The following is a 14,194-nucleotide window of genomic DNA, read 5'->3' on the forward strand; positions in this document are numbered from 1 at the left end:
TGGGAATATGAGAACAAAAGCCCTCCTAGATATTGATATACAACAACCCAGCTCCAAGCAAGACACTATTGAAAAGGGGAAGAAGATGCAAGTGCCCCAGGTGGGGAGATGTGTGCAGTGTGAGATGCAGTGATCTTGTAGAGGGAACAATTCAGAAAGGGTCGCTGGTGAAGGCGGGAGGAGGGGAAGGGAGAAAGCATTAGTGCAGAGTCACGGAGAACTCAAAGGGAATGGAACCGCTGAAACAACGCTGAAGGTATTTCATGAATGAACCAGGTCTGCTTCTGCACGTGAGGACAGTCATCCCTCCAGGTCGTTCTGTTTGTCTCCTTGTTTTATTTCAAGGCAAGGATAAAACATTATTAGAAACCTTCTGAGGCAAAACCAGGTGATATTCTTTACCTGCATTTGCACTGGTGGAGGAAAAACATTTTCCCTCTATCTCTACATCAACACCTAAGTAACATAAGATTGAGTGACATTTGCTTGGTGTTGGCCTCTTATGTGACTTCTGAAAAGCTTGTCCAACCTTCTCCAAGCCTTCCACTCACAGACAAAACAGACACCAGGTGAATCAATGCAGGTTTTGCTAACTCTTTTTCTTTTAGGACCTTACATATATGAGGAAGTAAAGGTAATAAGTAGATGATAGAAGGTTTACTGTAGTCTTTGTTTAGTTAAAATTCTGTCCAGTTTGTCCACTTACCAAGACACCACCTCTTACTGAAAGTCCTTTAAAAAAGAGAAATATTTGTCTCCCAATATACCAGTAGAGAGGCTGAGAATTATACTGAGCAACTTAACCCAAGAGAGCTAAATTAGCTAATAAAATGTCTTGACTTTTTCATTCTGTATTTATCTATTATCACTTCATTAAAGCATGAATAGAAGTTTTGCAGGTTGGTAGCAATGTTATAATCTTAATGGTGGAATAAAATTCAAACCAATCAGTAGACCAATAAATATTTATTAATTTCCAGGCTTATATTAGACTCTGATGAATAAAAGAATGGTAATAATCCACAATGTAATTTCACAGGTAAAAAATAAAGACATTTATACAATGTGACTCAGAATGTAGAACCCAAAATACAATCCTATCATCTTCACAAAAGCTTCCTAAATCAAACTACACTATGAGCATTACAGAATGTTATTCAGTGAACATTTGACATTAAGTCATCAAGAGCATGGATTTGCAATGGATTGCAGTTTTCCTTTGAAAGGACAGTCAGGAGAAGTTGAGGGTGTAACTCAGTGGTAGCATGGGCTAGGCATGCCCAAGGTAGGTCGTGGATTCAGCTCCAAGCCCGACTCCAAAGTTAGCCAGCAATTCAGACAAGGGACACATAACCACGTCTCACATAACATACTCCTGCAGGGCCTGCCCGGCTGCCGGTGCGACTTAGCTGACAGCACTACGTGGAAAGCTCAGAAAATTCAGATAAGCAAGTTGGGCGAGGCTGCGCCCTGGCTCCCTTGAGCGACAGCCCTTAACAATGCTTTAGGCAGGAGATGTGCCGGCCGAGAACGCTCACTGTCAGTGTGACACCAGGCACCTTCATCTCCAAGAAGCAGATTCTGTGTCGCCGGCCGTGTCACCGGGCTGCTGTGCCCCGCCTGGCCTCTCCTGGGTGCGGCCGGGCCCTGACTCTCTGCGGGGAGGCGCATCTCCCCAGCGCCCGCCTCAGCGCGGCGGCCACGTCCCTGTTCCTCAGGCTGTAGATGAGCGGGTTGAGCATGGGCGTGAGGATGGTGTAGAAGGCGGACACCAGCTTGTCCCGCTCGGGCGTGTGGTAGGACTGGGGCAGCACGTTGGTGTAGAAGGCCGCTCCGTAGAAGATGCTGACCACCAGGACGTGCGAGGAGCAGGTGGCCCAGGCTCTGCGCCGGCCTTCGGCCGAGGTCATGCGGTGCACGGTGAGCAGGATGCGCGCATAGGATGTGGCGATGATGGAGACGGGCGCCAGCAGCATGAGGATGCAGCACGCGTACATCAGGGCCTCGTACAGCGACGTGTCAGTGCAGGACAGCCGCAGCACGGCCGGGATCTCACAGAAGAAGTGGTTGATCTCCCGGGATGCGCAGTAGGGGAAACTCATGGTGACCGGGGTCAGCATGAAGCCATCCAGGGAGCCGCCCAGCCAGGAACCCAGCACCATGCACAGGCAGACCCTGCGGTTCATGAGCGCCGGGTAGCGCAGCGGGCTGCACACGGCCACGTAGCGGTCGTAGGCCATGAGGCCCAGCAGGAAGAACTCGGCCCCCATCAGGGTCAGGTAGAGGAAGATCTGGAGCGCACAGCCCAGGAAGGAGATGGTCCTTTGCTCGGACAGCAGGTCCTGGAGCAGCTTGGGGACTGTGACGCATATGTAGACGGTGTCCAGGATGGAGAGCTGGCTGAGCAGGAAGTACATGGGCGTGTTCAGCCGGGGGTCCACACGGATGAGCAGCACCATGACCACGTTGGCGACGACGGCCACCACGAAGATGGAGAAAACCACCATGAAGATCAGCCCGGGCGGCATCGGTGGGGCGATGAGGCCTAGGAGGACGAAGTCAGTGGAGTTCGGCCGAGCGGCCTCCATCCCCGACTCACATGGTTGCCCTGGGCTGCAGACAGAGAGTTGGGGTTAGGGATGGTATTTCACAGCACCACCAGGAACCATGTCAGAAGCCAGTGGACAGAGGAGACCACCCCAGTCCTGCTGCATGTGACACAGCAGATGTTCTCTCTACATGAGGCCATCACAGCCTGTACTTTACAGGGAGGCTGCGGATGTGAATGTAAGGATCCCCCAGTACTTTCAGAGTCAGCACTGTCTTATTCAGAGCCACCTTCTGTGTTCATCCTATAACATTATTTTAGGCTGGCAGTTTCTTGAGGCTGGCCCTGTGCCTCATTCTCGGGTTATTGTCACAACCAACCTATGTAACTTCCTTGAACTTGAATTCCTCCTTGCCACGGGGATGATTACATTGAAAAGGTCACACGCAGACTTAGGAAACCGACATGAGATGAGCATGAGCCAAATTTTCTAGGTAAACTGTAGGGTTTCAGTGACACTATTACCAAGCGGGCCTCGAGAGTTTGGGGTGTCAAGGATACAGCAGGGCAGTGTTGCTAACCTACTGGAGGGTGGGTCCAAGCTGCCTGTGGGCAGGTGTGTTGAGAACCACTATGTTCTAGGATGGACTGTTTTAAATACTGGGGTCTGTCTGTTTTCCAAGGTCAATTTGGGGTCTCAAAGGAAGGGCCCCTGTGAATCTCAAAGGAGGACCCCTGTGAACTGTGCTTAGCTAGCAGGACTTGGGCTTCACCTGATGGCTGCGTTTTCTACTGACACCATGAAGTCTGCTGCAGTGGTGTGACTCAGTGCTGCGATCCAGTGTTCAACCTCGCCCTGAGCTTCTCTCAAAGCATTGTTCAGCAGGACACAGATGGACTCCCTGCTAGGGACTGTTCCAAAGCTCGCAGAATGTGATGCTATTTTAGGAATCCATTGTTAATGAGGGTTTCTTTTCTATGTTTATTATTTATTTTACTGTTATATTGTCGATCCCTCATGTTTATAAATAAAATGACAGGTAATAAATAAGTTTTTTAGCCTCACAGGAGTTCAATCTCCAGTACCAGAAAAGTCTTTTTTTTCTTTAAATTAGAGAGAATAAGGTGGAATAATGTTAAAATTTCCTTGAATTAAATAGAAATAATTCCTATGCTTTTTTCCTGGAGTAAAGCTAATGCATACCTCTTTGATATATTCAGGGGAACTGAGACATGAACTGTCAGTTTCATGATTAGATCATGGTGCACTTTGCTGCATTTCAGTAACAGAATCCTAGAACAGAATGCTTTTGGAAAATAGACTGTCACCAATATTGTAAGTACACTTACTGGTTCCACAGTAGTCAAACACAGTCTCTGAAGCATCAGGGAGAGCAAAATGTCCCAGAGGTTGAAAAAAAATAGGAGCAATAAAGAACACTTTTTCTTCTTAGTGTTCATCTAAGATGGGAGACTTATTGTGAGTAATAGTCCAGATAAAGCAGTAATATTACAAAGGGAGAAAATAAAAAAGTTTCTGTGCTGAAACTTAATACTATTATAGGTTTTTGGTGAAAGAGGAGAAATCAAATATTAATTCTAAACTAGGTCAATAAATGTCAGTTTTTGCTTCCTTAATAAGCAAAACAGCTTCCTGATAACCACAGCTCTGGCCCATAGGCAGAGACTTCTTTAAAGTCATTATGACTAAGCGTCCATTAGAGCTCTTCTGGGAAAACTGGTTGGAAATTAAAATATTCATGCCAGCAGACAGCTCATCTTGGCCAAAAATCTTTGTTTTCTTTCTCTGGATTTCATTTTTTTTCTTCATTAGAAGCGTGGAATTGTACTAGTAACTGAAAGTACAGCATAGCTCCAAAAGTGGAACATTAGTTTTTTGTAAATGAGGAAACATCTGCCAAAGACAGCATATTGAGATATATGTCACATATATATGTATACAAATATGAATATGAACATATTTGTAAGTACAACTAAAATGTGAAAGATGCAAGAGGAGAAAGAGCAAGCTATGTTGCTCCTGAACCAGAAAGAGCAAACACAGCTGGCTGTGTGTCAGTCAGTTTAGAAGGTTTGCTTTCACTGTAAGACATAGCAAACCAGATGCTGTGTGTCAGCTCTAGCAATGTCTTCCAAAATGCTCCACCCGACGAACGCCTGGAAATCACGGAATGCGAGTGTGTGATGACCGCTTAGAGGAAGTATCATACCTTATGAGCCAAGAGAGGCTGTGGCTCACTCATGGCAAACAGTGATACTAGACATGGAAATTCATTTGCATGAGAAATTTGAGACTTAATAAAGGAGAGACTCACTGGAGTGCTAAAAAATAAGGACACCTGGGAGGCAGATGGTGCGGTTCATGTCAGAAAGGCTTGCAAGTGTGCACTGGCACATACCTGGGGGGCAGCCCAACCCCAGCTAAGACCACCTTGGAGAGCCCAGGGGAGTGGAGCACAAGGGGCTGGAAAATGAGGGCTTTGAGTGTATGGCTCAAACTATCTAGTGATAGGATGTTAAGTGTGAGTTACTCTGGTAGGAAGTCACACAATAAAAATGTCCTTTCAGAAAGATACATCTAGCAGTTTTGTAGTATTGAAATCGACATCATGCTATTACTTGCTGCTATTAAGTTTCTGTAGCCACAACAGACGGTGACCACTGAACTCATCTTTTATTCGCGCTCGCTCTCCCTGTGATCTTCGTCTGTGTTATAAATTCAGAACCATTGCTTCAGTTACTGAATAACCAGACATCGCTGCCCGCTTTCTATGCCAGCTTAGGCTCCAGTGATGTGAATTCCTCTGCTCCTTTACCTTCTCTGCAGTGCTCAGGATCGTGAATTTCCAGAGATGTCCTCCCAAATGCTCCACTCATTAAATCCTGATTCCATATCAGTTACAGGGGTATAATAGGGAGTCCCTGTTAGAGGGAATCAGCCCCTACTTTCCCTCACCACACTCTCAGTCAGTTTAGAAATTTCCACAGTAGAAAATAAAGAAGATAGGAGAGCCTCTTCTTATTTCAAAAAGTTAGTGCTGCATTGACATGCGGGTGACAATTATTCAATGCCCACTAAGCCAGGAATTAGCTCTGCAGGAAGATTGTGCTTCAAGGTAGGATGCCAACATATCTAAAACAAATACTGTCAGTGATACCAACAGTGAACAAGGAAAAAGAAGCGCAGCACGAGGTGAAGCTGCCAGCTGCCCCCGCTCCACTCTCCTGGGAGACGCGCTCCCATCAGCCGCGTGGGCGTGGGTGGCAGCAAGGGAAGGCAAAGCATCCGCCACACACGTGGCCCATTTATTCCACCCCACTGATGGCACAGAGGCGGAAACAGGGGTCAAAGACGCAGAAAGTTTATTCAGGACCAGCAGTGATGGGCAACGTGAGGAGCAGAAACCAAGAGCCCCAACATAATGCCTTCCACGTTACACCCTAGATGCCACGTCTCCAACAGGAGACAGCACCACGTCCTGCTTAGTTGCCCAGCCTTAAAGCCTTTCATGCCACATGCTAGGCTGGCGTCAAATGGCTTTATTTGTGGGACATTTGCTGGTTATGAAAAAACCATCACAAGCGCATGTGTGCATCTTATGAAGAAAGGAAAAGAGACTCGTGGTTGGAAAATAATAGAAACAGAAAAGACAACACTCAGCACTTTAATTTCTTCCCAACATGCAGGGAACCTTCACCCACACCTGACTACATAACACAGTGCATTCCTGCCTTGGCAATATCCAAAGGGCAGAAATCCACGCTGCTGCTTTAATATACTCTCTGCCACCGCCCATCAGCATCTGAGGAGTCCTTATGATGAATGCTAAGCACCCACTTCTACCCTTCGGTACCCACACACCCTTCCCCCTTCTGTAAGCTCACATGGCCTTGGAGAACATCGCCAGACTCCTCTCATCCCTGTGTTTCCAGCGAATGCATCCCCTTTTCAATGACTGGCTTGTAAAAGAGTGAACACATGTATTCGCCATTCTTAATCCAAAAGAGATCACCGACACATCAGGTAAAGTGACTCCAGGTGGCCTCCCCAAAGTTACAGAGTGACGGCCAAAGAAGATGCCCTGAATTTGAGTAGTCTTCCCTCTGATTCCATAAAAATCTAAGATCCTACCTCAGAGCAGCTGAGCACACGCCTTGGTAAGGTGGCAGTGTGGTAGATACCTGGGGCAGCAGGTGAGGCCACAGCCAAATAAAGCTGATTAATAATGGATTTCCATGAACCCTGGGAGCGCCCTCTGGGTATCAGTTAATCCACGTTCACTTGCTTCACCTTCTGCCGCAGTGGAGCCATTCCCACTGGCCAGACAGAGCTGTGCTCTTTTCCCAAGTGAAAGTCTGGAACTGTTTCTTAACATTTCATCACAGGCCAGGGATTTAGCCCAGTGGTACTGCCGCCTGCCTCACAAGTGCAAGGACCCGAGTTCGATCCCTGGTACAAAAAAAAAAAAAATTTAATCACAGAACTTCTTATCTAGCCTCAGCTTCCTCTGGAGTAGTAACAAACAGTGCTGTGATGGCTAGAGGCATTGTCTTCCAAGTAAGTGGCCTATTTTGGTGAGAGAAAATTGTACTTAAATATGTCCCTTAAAGCTTGCAAACATTCAGTGCTTTTCAGAGTTGTTCATCTATCAAATGCATTGGGAAAATAAGGAGACATGAGGAACACAAAGGAAAAAGGGGTTTTGTAAAGGGAGGGGGAGGAGGGGTGAAGGGAGAGCAGGGTCAAGGGGAAAAAATGAGAACCAAGACCTGTCATGTAAAGGTACAAGATCCTGATGATGAATGTGACTGTGCTGTATCCCTAAAATGTACCAATAAACTCAATGAGGAAAAGAAAAAGAAAAAAGGAAAGAGGAGTAAGAGAAGATGAAGGGAAGGACTCAGGGGAAAGGCAAAGGGAAGGGAGGAAGAAAGAAATAGCCACAGAGAAATACAAGCCACACATGCTCTGAAATTCTTACATGAGTGTATTAGGACATTTTACAAGGGAAACTGAAATTTCTCATACTTTATTTCTCCAGGAAGAAGAAAAAAATCATCTTGTTTGGGAAGCAGGACATCAGTGAAGACGACTATGATTGAAGACTTTTCATGCACTAAAACCACCCTGGGTGCATTATGTAAATGATTTTTACTCATTACAGATCCGTTAGACTCAGACTTGACAGCTTAGGATTTCCAACTACAGACGAGGCAAAATTTAACACATTTGCAGCTATTTACGATATGACTCTATAAACAATTCTTCTTGAACAACATTTTCTATGTTCTCCAATCAGCAGTCGGGTATGAAGATCACTCCGCAGAGCCACATGGGTTACAGCCAGACACTGATGCTGCACGAGGTGGGAGAGGTGGGTGATGCAGAAGTTAGAGGCGAGGGAGGGCAATCAAAAGTGTGGGAAGGAGCACAGATATCAGTAAAGCAGGAGAGGAAGGTGAGAATGGGCTGATATTGAAGAGAACATGCTATAGTAAGATAATTCATCTAATTCATAAAATTTTAGTGTCAACACTGTATCAAAAACTCAGCATAAGAAGATACACCTGGAGGCATGAGAACTCTAGTCCCTGGGTTGAGAAAGGAGGGAGTGAAGCCCTACCAATCTTGTTAAATAATTTCCTTCCAAAAAATTTCCTCATATTTGGGTGTTTTGCTCCCCTTTTTTGCTTCTAATATTAGTGGAAATCAGTGTCAATAGTACTCTGTGATACCTCAGCTATTCATGATGCACTAGAGGAATGGCTATTCCTTTATCACAGGGCTATGTGATATCCAACCAGGACACCGATCTATAAAGCCTGCTCTATTCAAGATGGTGTGTTGTTAGAAGGCACGTGTCACTTGTGTAGTGTCTTTCCTGCAGAAAGAATCCTGCTTTCAGGGCAATGTCATGGCACAAGACCACCCTGAAGTAAAGTGTATGTGTGGAGCAGGCTTCACTTTCCCCTCTGAACAGTGATGAGTTAATTTTAATAACACCTTGCGGTACAGAGCACCTTCCTTAGCATGGAAAAATGAGTTACCTCATTCTCCCTCAGTATTACCCTATGAAGTAAGAGCTGTGTTAGAGCAGCCTAATTTATGTATTGAAAAATGGATACAAGAAGGTAAATTAACGTATCTAACCCAACACAATACATATCTTGGAGCATACAGATTCATCCTGGGAAGCGTCTCTGGGATGAGGATACGGTTGCCTTGACATCACCCATCCTCTCCTGTCCCTTTGGGAGGCAGACCCATCTCCTCTGCATCATAAAATAGCCACAGCTTCTGATCACGATCTGCTTTATTCTCTTCGTGGCTCAGGGGGAGGAAATAAAATTCAAAGAGCGAGGGCCCGGGGAGAGGAATCCCAGGACATAAAGCCATGGCACGGTCTGAAAGTCAACTCCAACATGCAATCCCAAGCTGGGCATCACTGACAAAGACAGGACATTTAGGGTTAAGAAACAGTGTCCTCGTCCACACTGTCCTCTAGAAATGCAAAAGAGAAAAGTGAAAGCTCTATATTAAGTTGCTTCCTTTCTTTTCCAAGAGGAGAAGCTATGAATTTTCTAAAACATATGTCAACTTCCAGATAATTCTTCTAACATATTTAGATTACTACATTGTTTAAGTTTTAAAATGAACTTTTAGATAGGTGCATTTTTTTCTTTATAATGGTTTCCTTCTCGGATACTGAAATATAAGATCAGAAATTTTGAAGTTAGAGGAAAATAGCAACACAGAGAAGTCAAAGTGAGTAAAAAATGGTCAAAGCTAAAGAAAAGAGAAATAAGTATAATTTTCTCCATTTTTAAAAGAATAATGTTTAATACAAAGGAGAAAAAGTGTTAAAATAATTAAATATACTAAGGTAAATTAAAATATAAAAAATAGAAAAAGGTGAGAAATGTACATTATTTTCTCGAGAACAAACATTAACTCTCAAAAGTGTTCCATTACTTTGCATGAGGATTCAAAATTAAAATACACTTAAATATGGGGAAAGATGTGACTTATATCTCCTCAGTTTTTTCCATTAAATTGTATTGTCAGGAATCATTGCATGGGTGGTGGTAAGTGAAGGAGCTCTCCATTTTTACCAACACCACAAAATCACATGTTAAAGACCGACTCCACTGTTCTAGACAATTTTAGCAAAGCTCTACAGCAAAACATAGATGCAGATCTCAAAGTGCTGGTGTCTCCGGAGAGGTGACACATACCTTTGTGGCCACAAGCAGTGTTGACAGAATTGAGTCAAGAACCTACTGCATAGAGTCAGAACTATCTTTTCCAACAAGTAATGATGGCCTGATGGAAATATTTCTATATTTCTATATGCCAAAAAAAAAAAATCACGTGGAGGAAAAGTGAGCGTGACACCGAAGAGTCAAAATGGAGTGAGGAACTGCTTGCTGGTAAGGGTCAGAAGTGAGGGAGAAGCTAGAGGAACAGCAGATGGGAGCTGCTGAGTCTCCTCTGCTGGGGCTGCTGGGACAGGGGGACTGCTGAGATCTCCATTTCACTCTTCAGCCACAGAGCACCAGTGTGCCGGTCACTCATGGCTTCCCAAAGCAGACCAAATCCCCCAAACCTCAGCCTTCCAGGTCCCACGCGTGCCCTACAGAGCCGGCCCTGGTGACTGCCGTGGAGTCTCCAGACAGAGGGTCAGCTCCCCTCACAGGGAATGACCAGGCCCCACGTCCTGGTTTGCAAACCTTTGGCAGAAAGAAAGCACCAGTCTTCAGAACGCAGTCACCTTCGCCGAGGACAGGCACCGGCCCAGGGCCTTCCGCAGGGCCCCGGCCACGTCCCTGTTCCTCAGGCTGTAGATGAGCGGGTTGAGCACGGGCGTGAGGATGGTGTAGAAGGCGGACACCGCCTTGTCCTGCTCGGGCGTGTGGTAGGACTGGGGCAGCACGTAGGTGTACATGGCGGCCCCGTAGAAGAGGCTGACGACCACCATGTGCGAGGAGCAGGTGGCCACCGCCTTCCGCCGGCCCTCGGCCTCACGCATGCTGCACACGGCCAGCAGGATGCGCGCGTAGGAGGCCGAGATGACGGAGAAGGGGACGAGCAGCATGAGGATGCAGCACACGTACATGGCCGTCTCGTAGGCAGAGGTGTCGCTGCAGGACAGCTTCAGGAGCGCAGGGACCTCGCAGAAGAAGTGGTTGATCTCCCGGGACGCGCAGAAGGGGAACTGCATGGTGACCGGGGTCAGCAGGAAGCCGTCCACCGAGCCGCCCAGCCAGGCCGCAGCCACGATCAGCAGGCAGACCCTGCGGCTCATGAGCACTGGGTAGCGCAGCGGGCTGCACACGGCCACGTAGCGGTCATAGGCCATGAGGCCCAGCAGGAAGAACTCGGCCCCCATCAGGGTCAGGTAGAGGAAGTGCTGGGCCGTGCAGCCTGCGAAGGAGATGGCCCGCTGGCCCATCGCTTGGTCCAGCAGCATCTTGGGAACGATGGTGGAGATGTACAGGAGGTCCATGAGGGAGAGGTGGCTGAGCAGGAAGTACATGGGCGTGTGCAGCCGGGGCTCCACGCGGATGAGCACCATCAGGACGGTGTTGCTGGCTATGGATATCAGGAAGACCAGCAGGATGAGCGCAAAGAGGAGCCAGGGGAACCGGGAGCTGCTGAACAGCCCCAGGAGGACAAAATCCGAGTACTCGGAGTAATTGCCCCACTGGGCAGTCCTGTAGGTGACGCAGCAGAGAGAGATGGTGGGAGGGAAAGTTGGGAAACGTAAGGTGACCTGGTCATGGGCAGCCGGCAGATGCTGCTCTCAACTCATGAAGAACATCCTGAGCGGCACAGTTAGGTAAGTCACACCACCAGCCCTCCAGAACTCCCTCAAGAAGGATGAGCTATTTGCTGACTGGTTTATCGCATTTATTCTCTTCCCCTCCTCTCCCCACCCTCTCTCTCGCCTTGAAGCCAATGCACAGAAAACAGTAAAAGTTGAACCACCCCCAAATACATAGAAATGGAACAGTGCAGGGCCAGACAGCGCCCCCGCCCTTCTGCACGTCAGACTCCAGCTTTTCCACTGAGAATCCCGCGTCAGAGCCACGCATCAAAAACATGGGTTTTGCCTATGGAAAGATAATCACATGGATTTTCCCAATTTATGTCATTCTTGACAAGTTTTTAAATTGTAAAATTCAACCACTTAACATATTTTCTAGGTGTCTGTCACTTGAGGATAATGATTTTATGCTGAAGAATAAACCACAAGAGCTGTGAGCTGTGAGAAAAAATAAAGCCACTCAAAAACTAGCACAAAACAGAGGAAAAAAAAATCACACTTAGGGGCAAAGGGTATTTATTTTCCCTCTTTTAGCAAAAAATCTTACTGCTTATTAACTACAACTTCTTAACATGATTAAGTGAAATGAGAGCAATAAATAATATATAAGGTTTAATAAAAAGGAGAAGTAACTTGATTTGAATAATACTAGAGGATATTGTCTCTCAAAAGAGACTTTACTCCTAGGAACTAGATTATAAATATATATTTTACCACATAGGTAGGTTGCTTGAACAGTCTCTCCTGGCATGATGGGGATCTGCATTATCCACTGTGGTAACCAGGAGTTCCACACAGCCATGGAGCCCGTGGAACATGACTTCAAACCTGAGATGTGCTCTAGGTGCAAATCATATCAAAGCTTCAAAGATATTATGAAAAAAGGTATAAAATTATCTCATAAAATTTATTATATGCTAAATTGCAGTATATTGCTAGATAACATTAAAATGAGTCTGACCTGCTCCTTGATGCATTTTTAATATAGTTACTAAAGAAATTTAAAGTGGCCTCTGTAGTTCCCGTAGGGTTCTACCAAAAACCTCTGGCCTAGGAGTTTCTTTTCTAAAACATGACAACACCAAATACTTTCATCCAAACAAGTTTTCCAGAATTGAACACACTCAAATTGTATGAGAACGTGAGCAAAAAGAATTATGTGTAGTGCCAAATTAGAAAAAGCAATGATATCATCTGGGTGTGAGCCCAGTTGTTAAAAGTAAGAACACACTAATTAATCAGTGTGGAGGATTTCATAGATAGTATTTAAATTAGTTTCCTCAACAACCTTCTGTACCAGAGCACGGTTTTATCCATTCCATAGATGCAAAATGGTGACATATAACTAGGTTCAGACTTGCCTGGGAAGTCATGGTCTATTTGTTCTGTCCAGTTTTCCAGGGATCCAAAGTGGACATCAATCCACTCATTCCACAGTTACTTCCTGAGGCACACTGGTTAAGTCAGAACTTCAAGTTCTGAATGGCACTAAAACAGCACATGGTCCTTGCCTTCAAGGAGCCTAGAATTGAACCATGCATGGCCTGAGTGGACACTGTGAGTGGTTTGGATGAAGACTTCCAGGGCTCTGACCTCTGCCTAGCTGGTAAGTCACAGAGAAGAAGAGGGCAGAACACCACATGAAAAGGACAGTGGAGGTAATGAAAGCTGGAGCTCAAGGACTAGACCATGAGAAATTCACCCAGGGCCAGCTGTGTGAATGATGGATATGTAATGGCAAAAAGTAAATTCTCTGCCAAGTTTCATTGGTGAGAACCATGCTATGCACACCTTTCAGCTTCCTCATTGTTGAAACATTTCTAGCTCTACATTGGAGCCTTTCACCCGCTGTTTTTCTGATGCGTATCCTGTTCACCCATGGTGTTAAGCCACTGGGGAAATTAAAACCAAACATTCAGCAGCTACCCACAGGATGGAGTGAGCTAAGTGCCCACACAGCCCTGCCCCTCACCATTTAATCCTTAACTCTAAGGATGGCAGGTGGTCATTGGAGACCAAGCGCAGGCACTGCTGCTGGCTGTGGGGAACGCTAACGTCCAAGCGGGATGATCAGGACACAGGCATCCCTGGCCCTGACCACGGATATCTGGAGGCTGAAGCTTGCTAATGAGCCTCTAGAGATCTCCCTAGCATTCCTCACAAAGGGGAAGGAGAGTTTCAGATTTTAAGAGCATACTGCTCTTGCTGCTGGTGTTAATTCATGTCCTGTATTGAAAAATTACAAATAGAATAAGCACACTAAAATATCCATGGGCAATAAGAAAAAAGAAAGACCGACTGGATACACTGTGCCTCTCTATGAAAATGGTTATGTCCATGAGTAATTTCATTAATTTGGTTTGGGGGTGCTGGCAATCTGGGCAAGCAACCCACCCCTGAGCTGCACCCAGCACCGTGTGTAGCCTTGGACTTCAGGGCACATTCACTTTCACTGGCAGCATCTAATACACGGTCTCCATGGCACAGGCAGGATCTACTCAGAGTGCTGCTGTGGCTGATGGTGTCCCATGCACTTTCTTAATGTGTCCTCAGCTGATTCATATGCATATCGCTTCTAACTTTGCTCACAAAGCATGATATGGTGAGGTTAGATTTCTCCATGGGCCATGGGAGGGAGGTCCATGGGCTCAGCAGTGCCTCACCAAACTGTTAGACAAAGCAGCTGGCCGGTGATTCTAACCAATGGCCAAGCACACACATGGCACTGTACTTGCTCCTGCATTTAGCAGTAGAATCTAAACTTTTATCACAAAGAAACTGTAATATATTTTATATA

At 46.0% G+C, this 14,194-nt stretch overlaps 1 protein-coding gene across 1 annotated transcript; it reads right to left on the reverse strand.

The window, feature by feature from the left end:
• Positions 1 to 1,598: 1,598 nt before the first annotated feature.
• Positions 1,599 to 2,794, reverse strand: LOC104866337 (olfactory receptor 2T2). The gene has a single exon (XM_010630207.2). It carries the CDS (start codon positions 2,586 to 2,588, stop codon positions 1,599 to 1,601), a length of 990 nt encoding a protein of 329 aa, XP_010628509.1. The 5' UTR covers positions 2,589 to 2,794.
• Between the last annotated feature and the right edge of the window lie 11,400 nt (positions 2,795 to 14,194).

The sequence above is a fragment of the Fukomys damarensis genome, unplaced genomic scaffold (assembly GCF_012274545.1).
Source record: "Fukomys damarensis isolate Sample0158 unplaced genomic scaffold, DMR_v1.0_HiC HiC_scaffold_3, whole genome shotgun sequence".
Taxonomy (NCBI): Eukaryota; Metazoa; Chordata; class Mammalia; order Rodentia; family Bathyergidae; genus Fukomys; species Fukomys damarensis.

Coding starts and splice junctions, on each gene's coding strand:
- LOC104866337 (XM_010630207.2), bottom strand. CDS start 2,588: ATGGAGGCCGCTCGGCCGAACTCCACTGACTTCGTCCTCCTAGGCCTC.